The sequence below is a fragment of the Hyla sarda genome, chromosome 1 (assembly GCF_029499605.1).
Source record: "Hyla sarda isolate aHylSar1 chromosome 1, aHylSar1.hap1, whole genome shotgun sequence".
NCBI lineage: Eukaryota > Metazoa > Chordata > Amphibia > Anura > Hylidae > Hyla > Hyla sarda.
Window position 1 is genome coordinate 343,324,484 of NC_079189.1, and position 12,595 is coordinate 343,337,078.

Below are 12,595 nucleotides of genomic sequence, written 5' to 3' on the forward strand. Positions count from 1 at the left end.
GTCTCGATGGGATCTCGCTGCCTCTGAACTGACCCACTATATGCAACTTCGGCATTTCCTGTTATCAATATCAATCCTGATATCCCTCCTGGAGATGTGGGGTGGGACTGGGTGACGTCTATCACATTTTCTGGTCCTGTTCGCAGATCATCCCATTTTGGCTAATGGTTCGGGAGGTGTTGGGGGTTGAGGTGCTCTTAGACCCCCTGGTCTATCTGTTACAGTTGTCCACCAGGTCTCTGACCAAACGACCGTTTAAACACGTTGTCCTGGCGGCTAAGACTCTTATAGCGAAATATTGGAAACAGTCTTCTCCTCCGGCTGAGGGTGAGTTGGTGGCCAGGGTCCATGAAATTAGATCCCTAGAGTTTCTTACAGCCTCTCTGAATAAACACCATTCCTCAGTTTTTCTCCGTGTGGGACCCATGGGATAGATATACTGATAGACAGTCCCCCTAAGTGTTCTAGGCTTCGGACCTTCCTTCCCTTTCTTCTACTCTTTCTTTTCTGTTACTCCTAGACCTGTTTTGTTGGCGTCTCCCTTCTTCGATATTACTTGTTGTTGTCGTCACCCCCTTCCCATCCCTTCCTTCCCCTGGTCTTCCCCTCTCTCCTTTTATGCCTTCTGGTAACGATTTTTATGTCTGTTGGCACTTCACCTTCATTGTACTGATGTTTCACTGAAGACTTAATTTTTGCTTGCTGAATTTGTATTTCTTGATTATGGGGTATGTTTCCCCTACTATTATGTGCATGTTTGTTTTTCTTTTTGTTAAAAACCAATAAAGACTACAGTTTAAAAAAAAAAAATAACTTCTTGATAATGTTGCACACTGTGGACAAAGGCAAATCTAGATCTCTGGAGATGGACTTGTAACCTTGAGATTGTTGATATTTTTGCACAATTTTGGTTCTCAAGTCCTCAGACAGTTCTCTTCTCTTTTTGTTGTCCATGCTTACTGTGGCACACAGACACACAATGCAAAGACTAAGTGAACTTCTCTCCTTTTTATCTGCTTTAAGGTGGGATTTTTATATTGCCCACACCTGTTACTTGCCCCAGGTGAGTTTAAAGGAGCATCACATGCTGGAAACAATTTAAATTTTCCACAATTTTGAAAGGGTGCCAATAATTTTGTCCAGCCAATTTTTGGAGCTTGGTGTGACATTATGTCCAATTTGCTTTTTTCCTCCCTTTTTTGGTTTAGTTCCAATACACACAAAGGGAATAAATATGTGTATAGCACAACACGTTTTAATCAAAAAGTGCGCTAAGAGCCTCAATTTTTTTGACCAAATGTGTGCTGCTGCAATCCTCTTTTTTTGTATACTCTGTATCTGCCATAGCAGTGTGCACCCGTGGATTAGGTTGTTGTGCTGGCTATTTTTCTTTTTGCTTGTTTGTATAGCACAACATGTGTTACTGCAATCCTTTTCTGTGAGAAATACTTAATTTTCTTGAAAAATCTCAGGGGTACCAAAAATTACGGCCATGACTATATATATATATATATATATATATATATATATATATATATATTTTAATGCATACAACTCCATGACCATATTCAGCACACTAAAGGAGACCTAGAGGACAGAATTCCTTTTTGTATACTACTACTTTTGGTAATATTCCAGGCATATTGGGCATGTGGCCCCTGTTGGTTAACCTTGGCTCCCCCCAGTTTGATAAAGGGGTTATCCAGGAATAGAAAACCAAAGCTAACTTATTTCAGAAACAGCTGCACATCTGTCCTCAAATTTGGTGTGGTATTACAACTTGGCTGTTTTCACTTGAATGGAACTGAGCTGCAGAACCACTCCCAACCTGGAGACAGACAGGGAGTGTATTTATAAAATAATAATAATAATAAAAAAAAAAAAAAATAATATATATATATATATATATATATATATATATATATATATATATATATACATATATGTTTTTCTATTTCTGGATAACTCCTTTAAGAATGTGAGCTGCACTTACGTATAGCCTTTAGAATGTTTCCATATGTTAAAAGTAACTGCCAATTTATTAGAATAAGTATAACACAAAACATGGTTATGGGGTAAAACAAACACTTTCTCAGGTTAGCACTGTAGTTCAAGGCTCTTCACAATTTACTGTTCCCCCATTTTAATGATGTTATTTTAATTATGTTTGCGTTGTTTGCCCAATTCATATTATTAACATTGACTCGCCTTTGTTTTATTTTCAGTACCTGTGAATTATAAAATTGTGAAACTTGAAAACCTGGAGCCAAGGACCGAATACAAGGTTTGTGTTCAGTTGGGAAGGAAAGGAGAAGGAGGAGTGGGACATCCAGGTCCAGAAAGTATCTTCACCACAGAAGCATTTGGTAAATCACAGGGCATGGTATAGTTTCCGACAAAGTGCCATTAATGATAATTTTGTGCACATACTGTCTCTTTTTCCCCTTTTTATAAGGGCTTTCTCATCAAAGGATCTTTAAAAAAAAAAAAAAAAATTAGGCTTGTAAAGTTAAGTAAAGGCTAAATAAAGCAACTTCCCGATTTTCTTTTTCTATTGCAACCTACATCCTGGCTGGCAAGCAATCTTACAGTCCATCACACTTATGTTTGCTGTATAAGCACCTTCTTCCACATTAAAACAGCCTTAGTTTTTTGTTGTTGTGGCACATCACAGTACAGCATTTGCACACGAGGAAGCCAGGAACCATGATATATGATTTATTTTGTATGTGTGTTCTAGTCTGACAATCTTATCAGATATTAGCAGGAACATCAATAATCTTAAACCAAACAGGGTTTTTACAGCAGGTAGATTCTGGGCTTCTTGATATTGCGGGAGGGTAGCCATCTTGTAATCCTCTATTTGTTTTCTCTAAGTGGGTATTAAACTACTGTGCATGACTATAGTAGGCACTGTTCAGAGTAACCAGCCCCGGGGCAGGAGGCAAACCTACTCAATTCACATGCATGTCCACCAGCACAATCTACAGCAGGTTAACATATTTAATGGAAACCAGAAATAGCATACAGACTGCCTCTACAGTTTTTTGTCACAATACCTAGCTTTAGATAGTATTAATTCAATGGTAAAGACTACTGTGTGACCCTTCCGTGAGAGGTTAATAATTCATACAAGGACTAGGGCTGAATATAAGAATTATAACTAACCAGCCAAGACATTTTTGCCCAAATTTGCCAGTGCTAAGACCCGTACAGCAGGAGCCATTGGGAAATTAAGTTAACAAAAGTCCAAACTGCATCCATAGACTGTTCTTGTTACGCCGAGCGCTCCGGGTCCCCGCTCCTCCCCGGAGCGCTCGCTACACTCTCGTTACTGCAGCGCTCCGGTCAGATCCACTGACCCGGGGCGCTGCGATACCGCCTCCAGCCGGGATGCGATTCGCGATGCGGGTGGCGCCCGCTCGCGATGCGCACCCCGGCTCCCGTACCTGACTCGCTCTCCGTCGGTCCTGTCCCGGCGCGCGCGGCCCCGCTCCCTAGGGCGCGTGCGCGCCGGGTCTTTGCGATTTAAAGGGCCACTGCGCCGCTGATTGGCGCAGTGGTTCTAATTAGTGTGTTCACCTGTGCACTCCTTATTTATACCTCACTTCCCCTGCACTCCCTCGCCGGATCTTGTTGCCATTGTGCCAGTGAAAGCGTTTCCTTGTGTGTTCCTAGCCTGTGTTCCAGACCTCCTGCCGTTGCCCCTGACTACGATCCTTGCTGCCTGCCCCGACCTTCTGCTACGTCCGACCTTGCTTCTGTCTACTCCCTTGTACCGCGCCTATCTTCAGCAGTCAGAGAGGTTGAGCCGTTGCTAGTGGATACGACCTGGTCACTACCGCCGCAGCAACTCCATCCCGCTTTGCGGCGGGCTCTGGTGAAAACCAGTAGTGACTTAGAACCGATCCACTAGCACGGTCCACGCCAATCCCTCTCTGGCACAGAGGATCCACTACCTGCCAGCCGGCATCGTGACAGTAGATCCGGCCATGGATCCCGCTGAAGTTCCTCTGCCAGTTGTCGCCGACCTCACCACGGTGGTCGCCCAGCAGTCACAACAGATAGCGCAACAAGGCCAACAGCTGTCTCAACTGACCGTGATGCTACAGCAGCTACTACCACAGCTTCAGCAATCATCTCCTCCGCCAGCTCCTGCACCTCCTCCGCAGCGAGTGGCCGCTTCTGGTCTACGACTATCCTTGCCGGATAAATTTGATGGGGACTCTAAATTCTGCCGTGGCTTTCTTTCCCAATGTTCCCTGCACTTGGAGATGATGTCGGACCAGTTTCCTACTGAAAGGTCTAAGGTGGCTTTCGTAGTCAGCCTTCTGTCTGGAAAAGCTCTGTCATGGGCCACACCGCTCTGGGACCGCAATGACCCCGTCACTGCCTCTATACACTCCTTCTTCTCGGAAATTCGAAGTGTCTTTGAGGAACCTGCCCGAGCCTCTTCTGCTGAGACTGCCCTGTTGAACCTGGTCCAGGGTAATTCTTCCGTTGGCGAGTACGCCGTACAATTCCGTACTCTTGCTTCAGAACTATCCTGGAATAATGAGGCCCTCTGCGCGACCTTTAAAAAAGGCCTATCCAGCAACATTAAAGATGTTCTGGCCGCACGAGAAATCCCTGCTAACCTACATGAACTCATTCATCTTGCCACTCGCATTGACATGCGTTTTTCCGAAAGGCGTCAGGAGCTCCGCCAGGATATGGACTTTGTTCGCACGAGGCGTTTTTTCTCCCCGGCTCCTCTCTCCTCTGGTCCCCTGCAATCCGTTCCTGTGCCTCCCGCCGTGGAGGCTATGCAGGTCGACCGGTCTCGCCTGACACCTCAAGAGAGGACACGACGCCGCATGGAGAATCTCTGCCTGTACTGTGCCAGTACCGAACACTTCCTGAAGGATTGTCCTATCCGTCCTCCCCGCCTGGAAAGACGTACGCTGACTCCGCACAAAGGTGAGACAGGCCTTGATGTCAACTCTGCTTCTCCACGTCTTACTGTGCCTGTGCGGATATCTGCCTCTGCCTTCTCCTTCTCTACTATGGCCTTCTTGGATTCCGGATCTGCAGGAAATTTTATTTTGGCCTCTCTCGTCAACAGGTTCAACATCCCGGTGACCAGTCTCGCCAGACCCCTCTACATCAATTGTGTAAACAATGAAAGATTGGACTGTACCATACGTTTCCGCACGGAGCCCCTTCTAATGTGCATCGGACCTCATCACGAGAAAATTGAATTTTTGGTCCTCCCCAATTGCACTTCCGAAATTCTCCTTGGACTACCCTGGCTTCAACTCCATTCCCCAACCCTGGATTGGTCCACTGGGGAGATCAAGAGTTGGGGGCCCTCTTGTTTCAAGGACTGCCTAAAACCGGTTCCCAGTACCCCTTGCCGTGACTCTGTGGTTCCCCCTGTAACCGGTCTCCCTAAGGCCTATATGGACTTTGCGGATGTTTTTTGCAAAAAACAAGCTGAGACTCTACCTCCTCACAGGCCTTATGATTGTCCTATTGACCTCCTCCCGGGCACTACTCCACCCCGGGGCAGAATTTATCCTCTGTCCGCCCCAGAGACTCTTGCTATGTCTGAGTACATCCAGGAAAATTTAAAAAAGGGCTTTATCCGTAAATCCTCCTCTCCTGCCGGAGCCGGATTTTTCTTTGTGTCCAAAAAAGATGGCTCTCTACGTCCTTGCATCGACTACCGCGGTCTTAATAAAATCACGGTAAAGAACCGCTACCCCCTACCTCTCATCTCTGAACTCTTTGATCGCCTCCAAGGTGCTCACATCTTTACCAAACTGGACTTAAGAGGTGCTTATAATCTCATCCGCATCAGAGAGGGGGATGAATGGAAAACGGCATTTAACACTAGAGATGGACACTTTGAGTATCTGGTCATGCCCTTTGGCCTGTGCAACGCCCCTGCCGTCTTCCAAGACTTTGTTAATGACATTTTTCGTGATCTCTTATACTCCTGTGTTGTTGTATATCTGGACGATATCCTGATTTTTTCTGCCAATCTAGAAGAACACCGCCAGCATGTCCGTATGGTTCTTCAGAGACTTCGTGACAATCAACTTTATGCCAAGATAGAGAAATGTCTGTTTGAATGCTTATCTCTTCCTTTCCTAGGATACTTGGTCTCTGGCCAGGGACTACAAATGGATCCAGACAAACTCTCTGCCGTCTTAGATTGGCCACGCCCCTCTGGACTCCGTGCTATCCAACGTTTTTTGGGGTTCGCCAATTATTACAGGCAATTTATTCCACATTTTTCTACCGTTGTGGCTCCTATCGTGGCTTTAACCAAAAAAAATGCCAATCCCAAGTCATGGCCTCCCCAAGCGGAAGACGCCTTTAAACGGCTCAAGTCTGCCTTTTCTTCGGCTCCCGTGCTCTCCAGACCTGACCCATCTAAACCCTTCCTATTGGAGGTTGATGCCTCCTCAGTAGGAGCTGGAGCGGTCCTTCTACAAAAAAATTCTTCCGGGCATGCTGTTACTTGTGGTTTTTTTTCTAGGACCTTCTCTCCGGCGGAGAGGAACTACTCCATCGGGGATCGAGAGCTTCTAGCCATTAAATTAGCACTTGAGGAATGGAGGCATCTGCTGGAGGGATCAAGATTTCCAGTTATTATTTACACCGATCACAAGAACCTCTCCTATCTCCAGTCTGCCCAACGGCTGAATCCTCGCCAGGCCAGGTGGTCTCTGTTCTTTGCCCGATTTAATTTTGAAATTCACTTTCGGCCTGCCGATAAGAACATTAGGGCCGATGCTCTCTCTCGTTCCTCGGATGCCTCGGAAGTTGAACTCTCTCCGCAAGTCCTCAAGTGGGGTCACTCCTCCCATCTCGCAGGTCATGCAGGCATCAAGAAATCTGTGCAACTCATCTCTCGCTTCTATTGGTGGCCGACTCTGGAGACGGATGTCGTGGACTTTGTGCGAGCCTGCACTGTCTGTGCCCGGGATAAGACTCCTCGCCAGAAGCCCGCTGGTTTTCTTCATCCTCTGCCTGTCCCCGAACAACCTTGGTCTCTGATTGGTATGGATTTTATTACAGACTTACCCCCATCCCGTGGCAACACTGTTGTTTGGGTGGTCGTTGATCGATTCTCCAAAATGGCACATTTCATCCCTCTTCCTGGTCTTCCTTCAGCGCCTCAGTTGGCTAAACAATTTTTTGTACACATTTTTCGTCTTCACGGGTTGCCCACGCAGATCGTCTCGGATAGAGGCGTCCAATTCGTGTCAAAATTCTGGAGGGCTCTCTGTAAACAACTCAAGATTAAATTAAACTTTTCTTCTGCATATCATCCTCAATCCAATGGACAAGTAGAAAGAATTAACCAGGTCTTGGGTGATTATTTACGACATTTTGTTTCCTCCCGCCAGGATGATTGGGCAGATCTTCTACCATGGGCCGAATTCTCGTATAACTTCAGAGTCTCTAAATCTTCCTCCAAATCCCCATTTTTCGTGGTGTACGGCCGTCACCCTCTTCCTCCCCTCCCTACCCCCTTGCCCTCTGGTCTGCCCGCTGTGGATGAAATTTCTCGTGATCTGTCCATCATATGGAGAGAGACCCAAAATTCTCTCTTACAGGCTTCATCACGCATGAAGAAGTTTGCTGATAAGAAAAGAAGAGCTCCTCCCATTTTTTCTCCTGGAGACAAGGTATGGCTCTCCGCTAAATATGTCCGCTTCCGTGTCCCTAGCTACAAGTTGGGACCACGCTATCTTGGTCCTTTCAAAATTTTGTGCCAGATTAATCCTGTCTCTTACAAACTTCTTCTTCCTCCTTCTCTTCGTATTCCTAATGCCTTTCACGTTTCTCTTCTTAAACCACTTATCATCAACCGTTTCTCTCCCAAACTTGTTTCCCCCACTCCTGTTTCCGGCTCCTCGGACATCTTCTCCGTCAAAGAGATTCTGGCATCCAAGAAGGTCAGAGGGAAAACCTTTTTTTTAGTTGATTGGGAGGGTTGTGGTCCAGAAGAGAGATCCTGGGAACCTGAGGACAATATTCTAGACAAAAGTCTGCTCCTCAGGTTCTCAGGCTCCAAGAAGAGGGGGAGACCCAAGGGGGGGGGTACTGTTACGCCGAGCGCTCCGGGTCCCCGCTCCTCCCCGGAGCGCTCGCTACACTCTCGTTACTGCAGCGCTCCGGTCAGATCCACTGACCCGGGGCGCTGCGATACCGCCTCCAGCCGGGATGCGATTCGCGATGCGGGTGGCGCCCGCTCGCGATGCGCACCCCGGCTCCTGTACCTGACTCGCTCTCCGTCGGTCCTGTCCCGGCGCGCGTGGCCCCGCTCCCTAGGGCGCGCGCGCGCCGGGTCTTTGCGATTTAAAGGGCCACTGCGCCGCTGATTGGCGCAGTGGTTCTAATTAGTGTGTTCACCTGTGCACTCCTTATTTATACCTCACTTCCCCTGCACTCCCTCGCCGGATCTTGTTGCCATTGTGCCAGTGAAAGCGTTTCCTTGTGTGTTCCTAGCCTGTGTTCCAGACCTCCTGCCGTTGCCCCTGACTACGATCCTTGCTGCCTGCCCCGACCTTCTGCTACGTCCAACCTTGCTTCTGTCTACTCCCTTGTACCGCGCCTATCTTCAGCAGTCAGAGAGGTTGAGCCGTTGCTAGTGGATACGACCTGGTCACTACCGCCGCAGCAAGTCCATCCCGCTTTGCGGCGGGCTCTGGTGAAAACCAGTAGTGACTTAGAACCGATCCACTAGCACGGTCCACGCCAATCCCTCTCTGGCACAGAGGATCCACTACCTGCCAGCCGGCATCGTGACAGTTCTGATGCCTTTTATTACATGTCACTAAAGTCTAGTTAGGACACTTGAGTCTGCTGACCTGATCCAGTAAGCAATACTAGAAGAGAGTGGAGCACGGGGAGATTTGATGTTTTATATGACAAAGACACGTTTTCTGCAGAACTTTGTCCAGATTTCCACATTAGTCTTCTTAAATGCAGTTCTTTGCTGAATTGACATTTGCAATTAGGTTTGCAATTGGGATTTTCTTTGACCTTTCTGTTATAATTGATAGTAAGAATGGTACAGTCTGTAGTGTTTTTCTTACTTTCAAAAATAGCAAAAACACAACATACCTCAATAATGGAAAATTTAAAAATGCATTGGACATAACAGGAGCTGTCATAGCTTAATTCGAAACAAAAACCTTGGCTCTAATGTTAACAGAACTTAATGGCATACACTTGAGCTATGGATATACTGTGTGTACACACATATATATAGTCTACTTGGTGATTACACTATTAACCAATGCCCAATACTGCTTGTGTCTTACTTTTTTCTAGGCCTTCCTCCCCCAAAAGTGATCAACCTGACACCGAGCAGTCAAACATCTCTAAACCTGACTTGGTTACCAAATGAGGAAGATTCAGGAGAAGAACATATGTATGAAGCAGAATGCTACAGTCCAAACGCCATTGACACCGCAATTTACAAAACAACTCCTGGAAATGGCACTGGAATTATAATAGATAACCTCAAACCAAAGACATTATACCAGTGCAAAGTAAGAGTGAACACCAAGTCACAGGGAGAATGGAGTGAGCCAATTTTTGCATGGACATACAGTGACCGTAAGTAAAAAAAATCCGTACAGAAATTCTAGCCTATTACAGTTGGAGCAGAATATATAGAAGCATTGTAAAAATGTAACAGATTTTAACCACACTTCTTATCAATACTTGAGTTTACTGGTTGTTCCTGTTTTGACATCAAAAAATATTCTAATCTCTATGGGCTGTGGCCCAAATTTATCAGTCCTTCTGAAACCAAAGGTGTGTGGCTTTGTCCATGACAACCAATCACAGTTCAGCTTCCACATCTTAATACACTCTGGTAAAATGAAAGCTGGACTGTAATTGATTGTTATGGACAAAACCAGCCAATTTTGGTTTTAGGCAGATTTATAATTTGGGGCCTATGTATTTAGTAATCATACCTTTGGGGGGAGAGGCCAATGAACTGGCATTAAACCCTTTTATGATTAGCTCTATGTATTCTTTTTTTAATATCATAAAGGTAATTGCCATATCTAACAAATAGAGGATAGTGAATTTAATGCTTTATTCATCCAATAATATTTACAGAAGTTCCACCACCACCGACACAAATCAAAGTGCTTAACGTCACGGATTCCTCAGTAATTGTCACCTGGGCAGTTGAGGAGGGACACTCGATTTCTACTGTTATTATCCGTTATAAGATATTTGGGGACACAGAGTATAATCATGACATAAAGATCAGAAATATTACAATCACTCAGTATCAGCTCAAAGGACTTGAAGCCAACTCTCCATATCTGATTGAGTTATGCACTGAGAACAATATAGGACAAAGCCTTAACAATCCTGTCCGAGATGTAAAAACACGCAAGGAAATGACGGGTAAGTCATCATTTTATATATTAATATTAAGGTTTTCATATGTCAGGAAAAAATTGCAATACCTAAGCCTTAGTCCATTTTTTTTTTTTTTTATGAACTGGTGCCAGAAAGTTAAACAGATTTGTAAATGACTTCTATTATAAAAAATCTTTACCCTTCCAGTACTTTTTATCAGCTGTATGCTACAGAGGAAATTCTTGTGATAAAGGAAAAAAAGACAGACAAAGGTGCGCACCTAAGTGCCGTAAGTATATTCAAATTGGAAAAGAACAGGTAGGGAGTGGGTGCTCACCTTTTGATGTTGTACTTAGAGTACAACATCTACTGTAGCGTATCGCCCTGTATGACGGGCAGGTGTCCGGGGTGCAGCCGGGAGTTTATCTCGTCCGGAGGTGAACTTCCGTCGATGCAGGAACAACTGGAATCAGCCCGCAAGATTTGCGGACCAAGGGAACAATAGCTCCAAAGGGCGCTTCACCTGGATTCTTGTATAAAGGAGGAAATCCAATAAACGGGGGCTGAGCCGGACTTGAAGAAAGTAAAAGGTTCTTTATTCAAAGTATAGCGCTGGGACTACGCGTTTCGAGGGGTGGGACCCACTCTTTGTCAGGTCCAATGATGTTACAGACATGGGAGACGTCATATTTAAGCAGAAAAAGACAGCGAAATTAGTAACACAATGGTGACACCTTTCACCAAATACGGGGTACGGCGATGGGGACCCGAGTGGCCCCATCGTATGCAACATAACATATATAACATCATTGGACCTGACGAAGAGGGGGTCCCACCCCTCAAAACGCGTAGTCCCATCGCTATACTTTGAATAAAGAACCTTTTACTTTCTTCAAGTCCGGCTCAGCCCCCGTTTATTGGATTTCCTCCTTTATACAAGAATCCAGGTGAAGTGCCCTTTGGAGGTATTGTTGCCTTGGTCCGCAAATCTTGCGGGCTGATTACAGAGGAAATTCTGTTATTTTTTAATTTCTTTTTTGTCTTGTCCACGCTTCTCTCTGCTGACACCTGATGTTCGTATCAGGAACTGTCCAGAGCAGGAGAAAATCCCCATTGCAACCTATGGTGCTCTGGACAATTCCTGACACGGACAGAGGTGTCAGCAGAGAGCGCTGTGGACAAGACAAAAAAGAAATAAAAAAAGAACAGAATTTTCTCTGTAGCTTACAGCTGCTAAAAAGTACTGGAAGGGTAAAGATTTTCTTTATAGAAGTAATTTACAAATCTGTAAATTCTGGCACCAGTTGACTTATAAAGACCTAAAAAAATTGTTTCCACCGGAGTACCCCTTTAATTTCTATGATATAAAATAAATGTTATTTTAGTTCATTACTGCAGTAAAGCCTAATCATATAAGAATAACAGGATCCCTTTAAATATCAATGATCATATCAATCTGCCTTAACCCCTTAAGGACCCAGCAAATGTTCGTTTTTGCATTTTCGTTCTTTCCTCCTCCCCTCCTAAAAATCCTAACTCTTTCAATTTTGCACCTACAGACCCATATAAGGGCTTGTTTTTTGTGTCACCAATTATACTTTGTAATGACATCAATCATTTTATAACATAATCTGCAGTGAAACAAAAAGAAAATTATTTGTGGGGTGAAATTTAAAAAAAGAGCAATTTTGTAACTTTTGGTGGCTTTCGTTTCTACGCAGTGCACTTTTTTGGTAAAAGTGACACCTTATCTTTTTATTCTGTAATAAATCTGGGCTCAGATGTCTACATTAAAGTTGGAACTTGCTAACCTCATCACTAAAGAAGCGCTAGTATTACCCAAAAGAGCATGTTACACTGTATATAATGATACCTTTCTTTTAACTTTGGGATTGTGCCTTCCTGAGAACTGTGTGTTTTATTCAATATGCAAACTACTTATTTGGGTGCTTCGGGGTGTGGCTTTATTCTAGGAGCACTGCTTATCCCTCTCCCTTTGTCAATTTCCCTTTAAATGGTTAGTCATGATCTTGGCCTCCAGACACAAAGATAGAAGACAATTGTTGCATGAATAGATCAAGACAAGGGTGGGATTTACTCAGGGTACCATCTCAGCATTTGTCCTGCTATCTAAACTGTTATAAGGCTGGATTCACACACTAAGTTCAGGAAATTGTTACATTTTCTACACATGATTTGCAGTGTTTGT

The 12,595-nt window shown here is 44.8% G+C and overlaps 1 protein-coding gene across 3 annotated transcripts in view; it reads left to right on the plus strand.

Moving 5' to 3' along the window:
- The window catches only part of TEK (TEK receptor tyrosine kinase), a 134,380-nt gene that overhangs the window by 81,560 nt on the left and 40,225 nt on the right, over positions 1–12,595 (plus strand). For all 3 annotated transcript variants that reach the window (XM_056520815.1, XM_056520822.1, XM_056520830.1), the window contains exons 11-13: positions 2,226–2,366; positions 9,334–9,621; positions 10,135–10,431. In XM_056520815.1, the coding sequence (XP_056376790.1) occupies positions 2,226–2,366; positions 9,334–9,621; positions 10,135–10,431 (726 nt within the window). The remainder of the gene's footprint in view (positions 1–2,225; positions 2,367–9,333; positions 9,622–10,134; positions 10,432–12,595) is intronic.